General features: G+C 37.8%; 1 protein-coding gene across 1 annotated transcript in view; it reads right to left on the minus strand.

Annotated features, from left to right (window-relative positions):
* LOC124595332 (CKLF-like MARVEL transmembrane domain-containing protein 8) overlaps positions 1 to 18,416 on the minus strand; it is a 40,457-nt gene extending 22,041 nt beyond the window's left edge. Inside the window, exons 1-3 of the mRNA XM_047134038.1 lie at positions 18,266 to 18,416; positions 12,377 to 12,558; positions 5,388 to 5,561 (exon numbers count right to left, since the gene is read on the minus strand). Of these exons, the coding sequence (XP_046989994.1) occupies positions 5,388 to 5,561; positions 12,377 to 12,517 (315 nt within the window). The 5' untranslated portion in view covers positions 12,518 to 12,558; positions 18,266 to 18,416. The remainder of the gene's footprint in view (positions 1 to 5,387; positions 5,562 to 12,376; positions 12,559 to 18,265) is intronic.
* Between the last annotated feature and the right edge of the window lie 307 nt (positions 18,417 to 18,723).

An 18,723-nucleotide genomic window follows, 5' to 3' on the forward strand; every position in this document is an offset into this window, starting at 1 on the left:
CATACGCCTAGTGCAAAAACTTATAAATCGTGATGGCGGTTTTCAACTGGACAAGGCTTGGGACCCGGTGATGTGTCTAATTTCCTCTGAGAGAAGACAATTTATTCATAATGAGACGTTTGGCGACATCTGACGTCAGTTTTTAGCGATTCGTGCGCGCATTCCGACAGAGGGCGGACATGTAGTTTTCACCAAGCTCATGCGCCTGTGCGCCGCAGATAGAACAGTAGCTCCAGAGGGCGCGGATTTCCATAGAGGGCACTCCTGTGATGGAGGCCAATGTGCACACATTTTCGTGCCAATTTTTTGCTCTAAGTTGACTCTGGGAACCTGCAGTCTCCAGTGACGGACACTCACCTGAAGATGGCTGGACGATTGCCAGCCTAAATATCGTGGCAAGGAGTCAACATGATCCGGCTGCAATCCCGAAATCTCAACAATATTGTGACACTTTACCACTACCTTGAAGTTCCAAAAGCACCAACATTTGTATTATGTTTTCACTATAACATATCAGAAACTGAATGACCATCTAACTGCACTATTATTAGTCTACATCTCACACCAAACTGCTTCATATGTTCCTTCATTAGCACATTCTCTGCTTGTACTGTCATATTGTGCATTCAGCTTTTTTGGACTTTGAAGACCATAGCTGTGATGTTTATAAACATGTGTGCTAAGCACCAAAAGAATGAAATTCTACTGTAAGATGATGATGATGATGATTCTACTGCATAAAAAAACAGAAATTATCAGGATCAGTTGGTGTCTCCAGACTTAACCATATTGGGAACTGACGAGCCCAATTTTAAACACGTTAGGCTCCTTAATGTCCTGACCATCGTGGAAACAGCAGTAGGATTAACACTGGTTGCCACAAGGAGTGCTGTTAACTCTTTTGTTAGCCAATCTATGAAAATTGAACTTTTTGATTTAACTAATAAAAGAAGAAACATTTGTCTAGTCTAGTCCTCATGCAAAGGGCAGAAGAAAGTGGCTAACCAGAATTTTAATTTTGTCATTTAAGATAGGTAAGAAAAAAGACAAGGCTGTTTCTGCTTTGACATTCGAAAACTTTTCAAGTGTTTCATGTTTTTGACTATGCAATGTACTGGTCTAGTTTCGGAAGCATTTCAAAAACATGTTCACTGTTTCTGAAAATGGTCTCCATACAGCACTGAAAACTATTTTGTACTCAATTTTTATGTACTACATGTATTTCTTCATACAGTTGTTCCAGAAGAATTCTCTAGCTTTCACTGACTAATGTTTTGAACATATACCTCACATAGTTATAAAGTGAGACTAAATCAGTTTGAATCTTTTATTTTAAAATGACCAATACAGCTGAGAAATTCATTTTTGCATTTCCTTTCAGTCAACACTCAACAAATGGGGATGAGGTTTCCTATCTTGCATGGAATTTCCAATAACTCTTTATGTGAAAGAAGGCCAGTCTGAGGTTCAACAACCCCCCCCCCCCCCCCAAAAAAAAATAAATAAAATAAAATATCAACTTGCATTTTTATATTAATTGGTCAATATCTGCCCCAAATACCACACTGCAAAAGCATGCAGTTTGCAGGAAAATTTCACTAGGTGAAATGAGAGATGGAAGTTTTCATTTACATATTTAAATGCTTATGATAACAAAAAGCTAAACTGTTTGTAAGTAATCTTCTACAAACTTAATTATTTACTATTTCAACAAGATAGCCATTACTTCACAATTTCTTCAACAGTAAAATTACTTATTTTAGTTTTAGCTTCCACTTATCTGCATGTGATAACCAAAGAGTCTCACACATGTCAAGTGCTTCCCTTCCCATACACATGCTTTATTACTGAAGACATTATCTATTAAACTGGTGAATGGGCTACAAAGGAGAGGATCAGTACGAAGTTTTGAAAGTACCAAGGTTATTAGAAATGGAGTACTTACTTGGAGCCAATAAGGATCAAGGAAGGAATCCCCATTACTTTGCCCATGAACACTTCCCAGCTTTCATCTGATGTGATTAGGGAAACGATGGATATTAATCAGGAAGGCTGGTCTGGGATTAAACCGTAAACCTTCGATAATTTCAGCATCTTATCACATCAACTCTCTTGTAAAGTCATAGATCAATAGTTCTGAAAGAGCATCACCCACAGTTAATTATCTTAATATTAGTTTTCATTAAAGAGTAGTCTAATTAGCTGAAATTCAATTTAACCAAATAAACATGGTAACATTAGTATATGACTGACTTGCTAATTTGTCTACAGTAGTGATTTGTCAGTCCACATAGTAGCATCAGCTTTCTGATGAAAGTAATTTGGATGCAGAAAAAGAGAAAGAATCATTAGTCATTTAGAACAATTTTAAGTATTAAAGTCATCTAAAGATTTTTTCGTCATGGGCCAAAGTGGTATGGATTCACACAAAGGCCACAACGAGGCAGACTACAAAGACAGACTGACGTTTTCAACATGGGTGCAACAAGATGTTTCTATTCAACAATCAATTATCAACTTGATGGGGAAATCTTTAGATGAAGCTACCATGTCTATGTTTGCATGCAGTTTTAATACTGCTCCTTAACTTATGTCACCTCACTAAAGGAATTAATCAATACCATCGAAGAGACTGTGCACCATCTTGCAACAGACACAAAAGATGAAATTTGTCTGGAGTCTTGCTGTATTTTGACTAGAGCCACACCACTGAAAAGCAACATTTCGCCTATGGGGAAGACAACCCTCCAAAAGAGCAGATGTGGATACGGCAGTAGGCGAGCTAGAGCAAGGTAATTGTACTGTGCTGACGTCACAGGAGGCATATCAAAATCAATGTTTTATTGTGTGAATCAGCTTATCACAAGATCTATAATGATCCTACCGTGTGATGCGAAAAGCAGAACTTTCATCTAACAGTTTCCTGCCAAAGGAGGTCAGTAAGAGGCTAAAACCAAATAATTCAGTTCCACCTAGACTGCATGGACTGCCCAAGATCCACAAAGGTGTGCCTTTACGTGCTACACTGAACGATACAGGAGCAGCCAGCTATGATTTGGCTGAGTATTTGGCACCTTTACTTAAACCCATTGTAGGTAAGTGTCCACATACATTTTATCAGCACATTTCAGTTGCTTAAGCTGGAAAGCAACAACTTTATCAGTTTCAATGTCTTTTCTTTTTACAAATGTGGATTCACTACATCTCACTGTTAACAGGTTTGTGACTCATTGCAGCAATGGTCAAGCACACTCTCTCCTCAACACACTTTATTTAATTAACAAGTTTTTTTAAACACTCTGATGGTGTCAGCATGGGGAGCCCTTTGACTCCCCTTGTGGCCAATCTTTTTATGGAAGATTTGGAGGAGCAAGCACTTACCTCAGCTACGTATTTTAAAACCAACAGTATTTTGGCAATATACTGACACTTTTATAGTTTGTCCTTAGGGTTTGGACAGTCTCCTAGAGTTCCTTCAAAATCTCAACTCCATACATGAAAACATAATTTTTACTATGGAGATTGAAAAAGATGGTTGGTTACTGCTTTTAGACATCTTAATTGCGACATAATGGCAAGAGTACACTTTGGGCATTCGGTATTTCGAAAACCAATTCATACAGAACTTTACTTACAAGCTACTAATCTCCACCATCTGGCAAATGAAAGGCATTCTTAAAACCTTAATTCACTAAGCCCATACTATCTCAGATACTAATAATCTGCAAATCGAACTCTAACATCCGTAAAGTGTATTTCTGAAGAATGGATATTCATCTCAGCACGTACAGAGCACTACAGGCATACAAAGAACAGAACAAGGATGAGGATGAGCTCATCAAAGCAACTGCTTATCTACCATATGTAGGAAATGTTTCAGCAAAAATAGGCAGAATATTAAGAAGAATAAGTAATCTTTCATCATTCTTCCAAAATCTCAACACTTTTGAGATATGTCAAAGATGACACAGTTGCACACGGCAGGTACTTACAGGATTCCATGCAAAAGTGGCAATCTTATATAGGGCAAATGACATTGCAGAAGCGCACTGTAGGACATCAGTGACGTATTCACCTTCTGCAAGACATTAAGTCTGCTATGGCCGAACATTTTATAGCTACTGGGCATTTGATGAAACACAAAAACAAGAATTTTGACCCCTAAGTCAAACTTTTCAAGCTGCATCATCAGTGAATCAGTTCAAATAGACAATTGTCAGAGTTGCTTATCAACTTCTGCATAAAATCAGGTCACTGAAAAACTTCATGCTCTGCATAGCTGGCATCGTTCTATGTTTTACAGTGGGAAGACAATATACTTGATACTGATGAGATGAGCTTTCACCATGGTGGGCACAAAGAGTTGTAGCAGAAAAGCATTTGCTCTAGCAGCACATGCACAACAACAGCTGCATGCACCACACGTGCACGAGCAGGCTCTTAAATGCACGAGATCAGTGCATTTTCATCAGTATTCACCTGAAGGTGGCCAGAAAAGACTACACTGAAATATCATCATGGAACAAGACACTATGGTAAATTGCATGTAGTGCATTAAACAACACTCTCTAGTCTGTTTTCAAGGGCAACAGCCCTTACAGAGGACAATATCTGGGACAAGCGTCTTAGAGAAAACAAGTAAGTGAGAATCATTTCAAGCCATCACGTGAAAGCACACTCAGATCTTCAGGTAAACAGCCCTCCAAGACTTTTCTACTACAACGAAAGATCTAGAGATTTGACCTCTAGCTTGTGTTGAAACTGTTACTGAGATGCTTCTCGTGAGCAGTGAATCACTTTAGAATGCTAGAGGTGTTGCAAAACGTGGCAAAAATGAACGTGTAATTGAGAAATCTTTGTCATGTACAGCACTTTACAATGAAATTAGAGACTTACACTGTTGTCCAGCCCCTCTAATGAATGGTTTGAGCTCCTACTTTCGCTAGTTGTCAATGACATAACAGATGATTACATGGTCAGTTCTTATACAACCCCAGCTACAGTTACAAAATGCTTCGTAATATTGATTCCTTGAAAAATTTCATCAGTATCATTTCAATGGCAGTATGATAAAAGGCTGTCCTAACCTGGGAAACATTTCAACACCTGATCACAAATAATCAATTGGCAATGGAGACTTAATTTCTTAGAGAGCATCCTATGTTACACAATTATCCAAGAGGGCCTTGAACTAACACCTATCAGTTATTTTAGTTACAATAATTGTCACGGTAGAATGTGGGTATGAATGCTTGTATTATAAGAACTTCACACATTAATGTAAAGAGAAGTGCAGTTTGTGATCTGGAACATTTTGCTAAAACCATTTTTCAAATTTAGTAATACACACACTGAACAACCACAAAGAGATTAATATATTTTCTTACAATTTTTAGCCATGGAACCTTGTAGAACTTCTCAATGACGTGAAACAAGTAAAACAGCAGCATAATCCCCGTGAACCAGAATCCTGTCATTGAGACTGTATTAAACCAGCCACCACGTGACTGCCACCACTGGTAAGATACAGAGATGCATATGAAACCAATCAGATTGAAAATCTGCAAAAGAAGATAACTTGTTAGAGCAAATTTTAAAACTGTAACAGGCTCTTAACACTACTTAAGTATATGAAGTGAACTGTACTTATAGAAGCACACTTTCTTGCCTAACAACTAGAACAAGCTAAATGTCAGCAAGGAACAGTTCAGAATCAAAGTGTCCACAGTAAGCAGGATAATATGGTGACCATTTACATGATTGGCTTTTGGATTAACCGTAAGATGTTCATGTACATGGTCTGGTTACATTAATGTGACCACCGCCTATGTCCAACATCAATGTGCAATAACCACTCTCCGACAACAGGTGGCAGCACTAACTGGAGGGTACATGAAGTGTGTCAAGGATGCAGAAAACAGTGTCATAGTCATAGTCAGTCATAATGCAGAAATGGAGGAATTTATCTGACATCCAGAACGGCATGATCACTGGCTTTCAGGTCAAGGGTGGAAGCCTTTCTGAAACTGTTTGCATGCTGTCATGTTTAATGTATACCGGACACGGCAAAATGTTGTTATCCAAAACTGCCCCCAAAGCAACTATGGTGCACCACGGGCAACAGATGACATGTTAACAACAGCTATGGAAGTGTGTACAGGCAAACAGATGTGCAACCGTTGAGCAACTGACTGCCCAGATGAACAAAGGGGCTACCAACAGTCTCTCTTCAATGATTATTCAGTGAAAATTGCTGCATATGAGCTTCTGCAGTGTGCGCCTGAATCATGCACACATGCCGACTGCTGTTCGTCAGTGATGAAGGCTGCAATTTGTACACCAGTACCGCTACTAGACATCCACTGAGTGGGAGCAGGTGGCCTTTTCGGATGAGTCGCAGTTTATGCACTACTGGACAGATAGCCATTGGCGTGTATGATTGCGACAATCTTCAGAGGGGTCTAGGCCAGAAGAGGGATCCTTAAGGTATGGGGAATGTTTTTATGGCATTCCCTGGGTGATCTCTTCATTCTGGAAGGCACAATGGATCAACCCAAGTATGCAGGTATCCTTGGGGACCATGTCCACCCCCTACATGCAGTTTGTTTTTTCCTAGGCACAATGGCATCTGCCAGCAGGGTAATGCATTGTGTCATAAGTTGCAGTGTAGTTCAAAGAGCAACAGAATGAGTTTAACACACTTCCCTGGGCACCAGACTCCCCAGATTTACACCCAATCAAGAATCTGGGGGATCACCTCAATTGGGAAGATTGTGCCTTGGATCCTCAACCAAGAATAGCACAGCTGGCCACAGCACTGGAGCTGGCCTGGCTCCACATGCCTGTCATTACCTTCCAGAACTACATTAACCATCTTCCTGCATGTCTGTGCTGCGAAAGGTGGTTATATTCAGGCTTCTAACAGTGGTTGCATTAGCATGACTGGACTGAGTATATTTAAATTTTGTAATTGGGTATCTTCAAAATTTCTTCAGCTTAAGGAAAGTTACCCTTCATTCAAGGAATCTGGCAAAATAAAAATAAATACAGAGGGAATGAGTGCAAAGTTTCACACAATCTGACTGGTCCAGTAGGAACCACAGAACATCCAAGTAAATATAAGCATCAGTTCACTATGTTGTATCTTGCCCAAAGACTATTTACACGCACTTTTAAGTTTACAGAAAATAAAGTGACAAGGTGAAAGACTGTATCTAAATATGAATGAGTAACAACTGTGTTTCATTGGCTACCTATTCAGGGCACTTTTCACTTGTCAGTCACTGGTTGACAAGCGTTTTAAAACAAAAGCGCCCATTAAGTTTCAACCAAGGACAGGTATATGCTAACAGTAGTGGGAACTTCCAAAAGGTGGAACATAAATGAAGATGAATTCTCATATGTTGATAGATGGATGAAGGTATTGTCTGGCAGCTGTGCAAGCCCTTCTAACTGCCATATGCAGACTGCTGCATATTTGCTATAAAACCAATCAACATGTTCCTGACAACCTATGTTAAAACTACAAACCACAAATGCTCTGTATCAATGAGATGAATTCATTGCACCTTTGAATTCACCCATATGACCAAAATCCACTTTAATTGACACAGAATATTAATCAATGCAGAAGACATTATGAAAGCAGATCTGTAACAACCTATACCTAACCTTCATCATCACATACTCAAATAGTAGCGCTAAGTCATTACTAACAAAACTAACTGACCAATAATAAACTTGCCTGTTATCTAAATTTTGTGCCACCTGGATTGCAAGAGTGGTTGCAGCTGAAAGAAGCACAAGTTGAGGTGGCCATACCTGTCAGAATTTTATCTTATTTACATATCTTATATTTTATGTTCATTTGAAAGGTCTGAGTGTGACCAACATTAAAAGGCTCATACTGAGGTCCACTACTGATGTGTTTTCTGTGTAAAATTTAAATGGTGCCCCAAAATTATTTGTCTATGAAACACTTGAGACAATCTGCTGGCTATGATGTGTACCAGGTGTAGAAGTATGAAACTGGAATTTGGTTGTAATAACTACATGTTTGTTGCTTAAAACAGATAAACAATATTTTATTCAAAATAATCTCTATTGCTACTTATACATTTCTCCCAACTCTCCAACAGGCTATGAATGCCACACCAAAAAAGCAGTTCTTCCTTTGAAGCAAACCAGTCAGCAAGCCATTTTCGTACATTTCCATACAAACTGAAGTGTTGTTCAGCGAGAGCGTGTCCCAGTGATTCAAACAGGTGATAATCGGATGGAGCCAAGCCTGGAGAATAAGCCGCATGCCCTAGTATTTCCCAACTGAGCACCTCTATCATTTCCCTGACCCATTTTGCTGTGTGTGACAGGGCTTTTATCATGGAGCAATATGACTGTTGCCTTTTTCCATAATCCAGTTGTTTTTCGCTTAATGCTCGATCATTTGCTGTTGGCAGCAATCAGTGTTAACGGTTTCACCAGGTTTTTGGAGCTCATAATGGATGACACCTTTCTGATTCCATGAAACACATAGCATTGTCTTCTTTCCACAGCAATTTGGTCTTGCAGTAGATGCCGATCGTTTGCCTGGATTCACCCACAATTTATGACACTTAGGATTCTAAAATATACCCATTTTTCATCACCTGTCACTATTTGTTGGAGAAACTACTCTTTTGTATCTGGCAAGTAGCATTTCACAACTTTTGTTTCGATTTGCTTGCTATCTTTTTTTTTCAAACAGAACCCATTTTCCCACTTTCTAAACCTTTCAACCGAAGAGAAATGGATTTCTGCGTCACATTCAATTGTTCTGAGAGTTCCTGTTGAGTGAGTATTATGTTCATCCAATAAGACCTGCAATTTGTTGTCTTCGAACTTTTTTTGTAGTTTCTGCACTCATCGTTTTTCCACATCAAAATCACCACTTTTGAATTTTTTGAACCACCCAAAACACTGTTTTCCCAAGAACATGTTGGATCACTCAGTTCCAATTGGTCAATCAGTCTGAATAACTTACGTTATGAAGAACATGAGTTTGCACAGTTTCACATGATAGAAATATTTTGTGTGTTCCGAACTTCATAAATTCACTACTGGTTTCAGTTTTAGAAAACTCTGTGTGAGTTTCCGACTCACTTTGGAGCACTATAAGCCAGTTTTATAGTTGCCTGGACTTTTTAGTCTTGATACTTTGGAACTTCAACTTATATTTCAGTTGATTGTAAGGCTATAGCACTTGTTTAGCAGCATTTTGTTATTTTAATTTTTGTTATGACAGATCAGTATTTTGTGTTACATGAATTATGGAGAGAAATTTTGCATGTGTTCCGAAATACTGAATTTTATTGCACACCAATTCAATTCTATGAACTATTAGCACAATTATATTAAATGCTTACAAACTTGTAAAGGACACTTCATTTCATTTCTTTTTCTTGCTGAATAAACAGCACAGTTTTCAGATTCAAAGAACTTTTCAGTCAATGAATCCTCGTCATTTATTAAAAGCAATTATTAATTTTCGCAAACTGTCTCTGTGCAGTTGTCTGGTACTGAACAAAAACACCAAGGCTTAGTGTAAGCTTGCACTGTCTGCCCCTTCATGCACACTATGAACCAGCTTGAGTCAAACAAGGTCACACACACACTGGATTCCTTGTGGCGGCTGGCAGAGGAATTATTTCTCAACAAATTCTCTTTAGTTCAAATGGCTCTGAGCACTATGGGACTCAATATCTGAGGTCATCAGTCCCCTAGAACTTCGAACTACTTAAACCTAACTAACCTAAGGAATGAAGGTAGATGCAGTATTTCTTGATTTCCGAAAAGCATTTGACTCAATACTGCACCTACGCTTATTGTCAAAAGTATGATCATATGGGGTATAATGTGAAGCTTTTAACTCAACAGAGGACTTTTTGGTAGGGAGGACTCAGTACATTATATTGGATGGAGAGTCATCAGACACAGAAGTAACGTCGGGTATGCCCCAGGAAATTTTCCATATTTACTTGAATCTAAGCCGCACTTTTTTTCCAGTTTTTGTAATCCAAAAAACCGCCTGTGGCTGAGAATCGAGTGCAAAGTAAGCAGAAGTTCTGAAAAATGTTGGTAGGTGCCGCCAAAACTAACTTCTGCCGTAGAATATATGTAGCGCTACACAGGCATGCTTTGCAGGCACAAAGATAAGTACTGGTGCCAAAAGCTCTGGAGGAAAAAAAAAAAAAAGTGGAAGAAGAGCTTTTTTCTCTGTCCCGAGTTTCGACCAATGCATTTTCATACATTATCCAACGAAGGAAATACAGAATGATTCCAGAATACAAATTCCGTACTGTTCATCTTCGAATGTAGCAGCATTTCAATGTACTACGAAAATCCGACTGGCAAGACTGTTTGGGATGTTTGTCAATATGGGAAACTCTACGTTCTGAATTTTTTCCTACCTGTGAGAAGAGATGGTTGCTAATAGGAACTTTAATGAATTGTGAATCACATGCAGTATTCTCTTCACCATAAGTATAATACGAATAAAAACATTTTGTCATGTATTCTTTCGTGTTTGCAGCTATCTCATTTAAATCCTGTCTGCCTAATAAACTACGAAACTAGAGTGAGACAACAGCAAACAGGGAAGAATACACATCATGTCATGTTTATATTTGTATTATTCTTATGCCTAATAGTGATACAGTCAGAAATGAAGCACGGCGGCAATAGACTAGATTTTTAAATCTAAGATGACTAATTTCGGTGCAGAATGTAACGTACTAAAAGAAGTGTCTGCAAAGATTTTCAAACGGAGAAAAATTTTCACTAAACTCTTGTTCAGAACATCATCTATCATATGCAGTCTATTATTTGGTTCTTGTTGATCATTATCAAAGAAAGCAGCAGTGTAAGTAACAACAAATAGCAGTCTCTTGCCATTGTTTCGCTATTGAGACGACTCTTCTTTTTTATTTTATTGATTTATTTATTTTTTTATTGTAAGCGGCGGTACCGTGCACGAAAGCAAGCCATGCGGCGAGCGGCAACAGGCCGGCGGAAACACTCTTTATCAGAAAGCGACAAACAATGCATGGCACAATACAGTAATGCATTTTCAGCTTAGAGTGACGTAAACACCTATAACAAACAACGGCACTTATCAGATTGAAGAAAAATAAGCAATCAATTCAAACCAGACGAAGCACTTTAAAAAGGAAGGGTACCCGTATAAATACAGACGGAGCACCAGACGCATAGCAATGGCTACCTGGTGAAGCTTAACTGCTAAGCTTACAACTCTAACCAAACTACTGTAGCTGTATCATCATTCATTCGACCTACATTATGTCTCGTATTATAATGGACCAACTTGTTTCGATAGGAGATTCCTTAGAAATCACTCATGCGGCCAGATCTAGACCACTGCTCAAGTGTGTGGGATCCGTGCCAGATAGGACAAATGTGGAATACTGAACAGAGAAGGACAGCACGAATTGTCACAGGTTTCATTAATCTGTGGGAGTGTCAGAGAGAGACTGTAGGAACTGAATGGACAGACTCTTGTAGATAGACAAACTATCCTGAGAGTCTACTAACAAAGTTTCAAAAACCGGTTTTAAATTATTACACTAGAGACCCAATACAAACCCCTATGTATTGCTCATACACTGATTGTGAGGATATGATTAAAATGGTTAATGAACACTTGGTGGCATTCAAACATCATTCTTCCCATATGCCATGTGTGAATACAACAGGAAGGAACCGAAACCACTGATACAATGGAACATACTGTCTGCTATGTACCTCACAGTGGTTTGCAGAGTACAGATGTAGATGTGTCAGCAACTGAACTAAACGTGCAATGTGCCAACACTGTCTTCACACAAACTATTGTTTGTCACAGCAATAATTTCCTAATAATTGTCTGGTCTGGCCATGTAAAAGGGAAGTAACTGCCTTCAATACACATTAACACAAGGATATAAGATTCTTAGCCATTGCATAAGGAAATGCACAGTCACTTAAAATGTAATATGACACACAACGGCGATATGGATACTATAGTAATGCAAAGTAACGATCATTTTAGGATTACTTACTAACCTTACTTTCTGTCGAATCAGCACTAGGAGGCTAAAATATAATGAAACATGCAGGAACTACATGTTTTTAATTCAGCATTTCTTTTAGATCTCTTCTAAATGTAATGGGAGTTCAAATTTGGAACACTGAACTATCCACAATTATCTGCTGTGCAATTTTGTAATACTAAAGAAAGCATCCATTTTGAATCCAGTACAAGATTACACATGACAATTTACAATATTGGGTTTGACGAACAATATAAATTGCATAAGAGCTTTTAAATTATGAAAGCACTTACTATCTGAGCCACTTTCAAGATGCCCGGAGTTGTCTTGATATAAGTTTTATCAAAACGAATAACTGGTGAAACAGTTGTATTTGTAACTGTTGTTGTGCCTGTTGTTGTCACGTGCTGACTTGGAAATCCTGGATCAGCCATATTTTTTTAAAATTCTTCAGAAGTAATTCCAAAATACACAACTGCAACAAAATATATTTCCAAGTGCCAAAATTATTTACAGCATACATGAAAAAGAATAAGAATGTTTACAGAAATTCAATAAACCAAAAACAGTACTCAGAAATAAAAGTAATGTGAACATGTCACATGTTTACAGGACTAACAAATGAGTAATTCCATGTCAACTCAATGCACCGCTTAATGAGCCCTACTCAAATTTGGTGCATTCAATGGCCCAGATAAGAGATGGAAAACTGTCAATCTGTAGAGGTATACAACAGTTGAGAGGTAAGGTATAGGTTACCTATGTTTGGAAATTGTGAAAGATTTACATGTACATCACATACTCATTCCAATACAGCAATGAAACCTATATCACTGAAAATCTAACGAGTACAGCTTTATACTTATGTGCAACATAATTGGTTTCTAAGAATTGTTAAATGCAAATTACTGACCTTCCCCTTTCACACCACAAAAAATACTCCTTCAATTTTTCAAAAAATGAAATTTTTTTGGACATGATTCCTTTAGTGTTCTGTCTTCATATTCATGATAATATTCTGGAGCAATACAATATATTTGAATTATAAACTTTTACAGTGAGAAACAAGTGTGTAAATTTAACAGACTTTCCAAACTTCGGTGGCCTGTAACTGTCCTCACAATTGTCATACAGCTTTGCAAATTTGCAGTCTTTCATCTCTTAACTGGATCATGAAATGCAACAAACTTAAAAGAAATCTGAGACAATCAGGTTAAAAATATTACTTTTCCATCAATATGAAATCACCCACATGTATACATAACTAAACCCACATATTGTACATATGTATCAAAACATGTAATTGCTTTTGTGCCTCAAGGGAAAACATACAGACACAATTGACATAATCAGGCTCCAAAATGATTGCTAAAGAATAAACAATATGTCGGCTTTCACAGCTTCAGAATTTCTACTGATCGTATCAACCATTTCTCTGTAGATCTGCATTCTCACCTATTTCACAGTTTTTTGTTCATTATCCACAGATTTTGTCCCCTGGCAAACCTAGAACAAATCCATAACAACATTCCTAAAATTATAAAATTAATTAGTGCTGGAAGTAAAAGTGAATTAGCTCCAATGCAGACAGCACTTTTCAAAAGATTTTGCTAGAGACTATTTAAATTTGCCTTCACATGCTGATGAAATCAGCCTTCTTTCTACAGATTCAAAGTCCAAATTCAACAATATCCTCTCTTTAGAGTTTCTCACTGCTCTTTTTTTCTCTCTCCTCTGTAATGCTAAGCTCAAGAAATCCATTGTCAAAACATGTCCGTAACTGTATCTTAACATTTTGATACTAGTAAATGTATCTTACAGAAAAATAGTATTTTAACATGAACTACTCCAATTCTTGCAATTTTTTCATTCTATTAAGGTTATTAATGGTATACTGCATTTAGCTCTGCCAGTAATCTTTCTTATTCTGAATTGGTGATTATTTCTTTAAATAAGTAAATAAATGTATTTGTCGTCATCTGCTTCTGTTACCACCATATAATATTTATAAGCGTCACTAATTACTCTTCAGTCTTCTGACTTTCTAATCCCACCCCAGGGAAATATCAGACGTACCCTCAATCACTTGCCTTCAAAGCTTACTGAGCAGTTGGTGACAATGTCACACTCACTCTCAACAAAGTAACTGAGTACATTCATTCATAACATTCCAAAATGACATCACATTTGCATTCAGTCTTGTATGGACTCTAGGGAATGAACTAAAGTTCACAGTAACAAAGCATACACTTTGACCTGCAACTTAACTGTGTTTTGTACAACATCACAGTAGCACAGTGTATTTGAAATGGATAGTGTTTGCAGAGGACATGTTGAAGTAGACCAATGTGGTGGCACTTTAGCACGAGATGTTTGTTTTCTAAATTGTTTGTAAGTGATTCATTGGGCTTATTGTGTGCTGTTTGTGAGAATAATAATGGGAGAGTTTGTGGCAGTTAGTTAGTTATTTTAATGTTTGGAATTATAGGCAATAGTTTTTTTTTTTTTTAATCACCAGTACAGTAAGCCGCTTATGGTAGGAGATCAATGGTTGGTATGTATGTCCGTTATGCATATGATAATGAAGTTCACAGGTAGGTCCCTGAATGCTACAATGAGAGACAACACAATGGCCATGATTAAATTCTTATAATTCTTCAGTTTAAATGCCAAGTGTGTGGAGCATTGTGTTTTTGATAATGTATGAGACTGACCAAAGTAGCTGCATCCCACACCATGGACCAGTATATGTGGGAATGTCTGTGGACCAATAAATGGAATTCTGTCCAGAGGGGTTCCTTGTCTGCAAAGTCTAGAGTGGGCATTTGAAATATTGTGTTGACATTATTTTGGTCTCACTAGATTTGTGTCGTCTGACTTTGGTTGGTAAGTACCTTTTTATGCTTTTTTTAAAATTTTAGTATGTATGGTACAAGTATTTATGTGCACAATTGCGTATTTCTTGTGTATCAAAATTTGTGTGGATCCAATTTATGATATCTTGGGGTTATTGTTGCTTATATATGTTTGATTACGGCTGATAGGCATCTTGGAGTTTGGCTTACCCACATTGATGAGGTGAGATTCTTGACAAAACTATATGGACAAATTTTGGGTTTGTGATACTGTAGACTTTGTATTAACTATGTAAGTCAAGTGAAATTTATGATACTCTGTTTTAATTGTGGATTTTTGATTACCGAGGATTCTGTCTGCTTCATTTTTACATTAGTATGTTTTGGAATGTCTTCGTTATTAGGATTGTCAAATATTTAGTTTGTTCCCACCCAAAATCCTTGGTTTCAACTTATTTCTGTGATTCATTATTTTCTGTATTATTTGTGTCTGTGTAATTAGTGTTGTCGTGGTCGCCAAGCTGTATAAGCTTGAAATAGAGGTGTCCACTGTCTTGACATGGGTCACAGCCAACAGCTGGTACTGCAAACTTCAATTTTACCACCTCAAGATATTCAAAATTATATCAAGCAAGCCACCAGATGTGTAACTTTGGGAGTACTAAAGAGGAGTAACAAGTGGAATTCAGCACCTAAGAAAGATATAATGTGCCACATTGTCTGAAAAACTAAAGTGTTTGCTTACAAATTTGATCTTGGCATTTCCTGATTATGAGAACAATCAAAACAATAGTATTTGAAATACTCAGATATCTTATTAACAAGTGACCACACTCCTCTTTCCCATACCTTATAAGCACATACACTATTACTACCAGGGAGAGAGAGACTGATCACCTTAAGTACCTGAAATCATGTTACTTGTTGTCTACAGCTTTATCCAAGCCTGTTGGATGTGAACATTACAAATGAAGAGGTCCCACAGATATTCAATTAATTTAAATATTGGGAATTTTGAAGCCAGAGATGTACTTTGAAGTCTATGCCATGATTTCCCAGGCATATTTAGGCACCTGTAGCCAACAGCAACACACATTATCTACCCAGTGAAGACTCATATATAGATCACTATAAGGATGAATTTAAAATTCATCAAAAGATCTATCCTCATCAAGAAGTTACTCTATCCAGTGCCACAAATATTCCATACACATGAATACCAACATGTAGGAAAAGATAATATTAACCACAAAAAACACCTGTCAAGCAGCAGACATAGAAGACACTATTTAAGAACTTTATTACTATCAGGGAAAGAGACTGATCACATAAGCATCTGGAATTGTGTTCCATGTTGTCTACAGACAGCTGTTGGACACTAATTGCGTGTGTCTGCAGACGTGTCTTCTTAATGGTAAGTAGAAATCTGTTTTCCTACATTTTTGATATTTCTACCTGGAGAGTCCACACACACGAATGCTATTCCTTCATTGCCTCACATTCCTTTAGTAAAGGCTGAAAGTGTATGTGTATCATATTTGAACTAAGACACTTTCCACAGAAATAGGAAACAAGACTTCAACAACAATCCACTTCAACACACACTTGGAAACTCTGCAATTTCCTGTCATTTAATGATTTTTTTTTTTAAAGAACTTTATACCAAACAGCCAAACTGGAGTCTTGCATTCTTCACTGTGCAGTATCTGGACAGCAAACTGTTCCACTGAATCATGTTTGCTGGCCTTCACACTCCAACATAGTCAGCATCTCTCTCAAATACTGGTGAGTTGAGGAACTCAGCTGCTCAATTTCCTACTTTTAGGAACCCCTCCCCCCCCCCCCCCCCCTCTCTTTAGCTCAAAAGCCACTGACTGTCTTCCGCAACTTGGTTATACCATTTTCTCTGTACATTACTGCAATGAGCAACTTGCCAGCCAACTTCATGGGACACATGTAATGGCCTACGAGCCTTACATACAACCAGGAGATAAGTGTAATACTGTAATTCTACATTCTTCATTTAATTAAAGTTTTGACTGGCAAATGCAGTTATCTGGTATTGGGTCGTTAATATCTTTCAGCCAAGAGAAGGAGCATAAACTAACACAGCCATGATAGATTGAATCATTTACAATTCCGCACCCACCTTAAGGGTAAAAATTGAAAGAAGTTATGCGTATGTCTACTTTCACAGTCTAAAAGCTAAACAAGTGAAGAGTTGAAGGTAGCTTTTATTTTGCAGAGTTTGGTACTGTGACACTGTACATAAATATTGCTCATGAATCAAACATGAAACCAAACCTGTCAAAAGGTAACCAAATAAAATTGATGAAATACCTAGTAGGCCTAATATACAACAACCCAATAAGCATCAGTTCAGAACTGATTCCCTTACACAGCACTGTACAAATTTCTGACATCGTTAAAACAATTACATATGGTAATGCTGTGTTGCTGTTTCGGGTTATAGTTTACTTTTCACGCATTTCACGACTGACTTACGTAATGGCTAGTTCTATTTCAATGGCTTCTTCGAGATTTAAAAGCTGTTCATTTGTTACATCTCCAATTTCTTATGTGCCACGATGTTTTCATTTGGACAGGGTAGTGTTTCTCTTAATCTATCAGAACCAGATACACGAAAGGCTAATTCAGGATTTCAGAATTTGGTAGTAACATGTTATATACCCCAGGCCTGGACCGTGCATCGAACTAATACGGGTACAAAACCTGGTAAAAGTTACCTATCGGACCTCGGTGCTTTTCTCGCAGTTTTTGTGAGGTATATGTACATACCGCGCACCAAATACTCGTCAGATGTAATATAAGTTTTCTGAATTTATTTTGCAATTTTAGTTTGTGCGAAAAGTGTTAAATATGGCAAAGTGCGTTTAAAATATTCCCCATGATCTTAAGCAAAGGGCCACGCTATTAGTCAACCTGTTGCGATAACCTTTACTTGGCATTCACGATCATTGGCTTCGCCAACTCACAACCAAATTATCTTTCGCCCTAGCCTAGACCATGGGCTACAGTAACGATCAGTCTGCCACCACAATCAAGATTTAACCTACATCTAACACTCAAGTCCAAAGCATGCATACACCTACTTAACAGAAAGGCTTCTAGAAAACGTATAATTAAGTAATCTAAGTTATCTTACTAATATTGAGCCTGATCTATCAAAATATTCAATGGTATGGTGAGTTAAACAACAGCTACATGGTTGATGAGGATAAAACTAGGGCGTCTGAAAGTTATGTGTAGCAAACATTATCTAGGTCACTCTGTGTAAAAGTGTACGTAAATTACGGCATAACTTACTATTTGAACACAGCGGATAAACACAGAGGACTGTCCTACTAGTAACGGAAGGTTTCAGCTTGCAGATCGATTGTTTCCCTCCCACGAAGACAGCACACACAACGCCCACTGCGCATCACCACTCAAAATAGGTGACGCCTACCAAACGACATCGAACCAGTGAAGTACGAAAGATATAAACAAACCAGCGATTCTTGATGGGTCACATAACTTTACCACGGACAGAGTAACTTCATGCGTTCCATAGAAGTAAAACTTGATTTGTGTGCAGCTTTTTTAACAATAATGAGGGTAGGAAATTGACACCACGCTTTTCGTCCTGTGATGTTGAGAAAACTTTGGTGAAATTTTCAGGGGCTTCTGTATTTGGCAGAGTCAGCCGAAAACATGAAAATGGTATGTATAAAAAGTGAGAAAGTAGTCTAAATCGAAAACAGAAATACGTTAACCGCAAGAAA

This window comes from Schistocerca americana, chromosome 2, assembly GCF_021461395.2.
Source record: "Schistocerca americana isolate TAMUIC-IGC-003095 chromosome 2, iqSchAmer2.1, whole genome shotgun sequence".
NCBI lineage: Eukaryota > Metazoa > Arthropoda > Insecta > Orthoptera > Acrididae > Schistocerca > Schistocerca americana.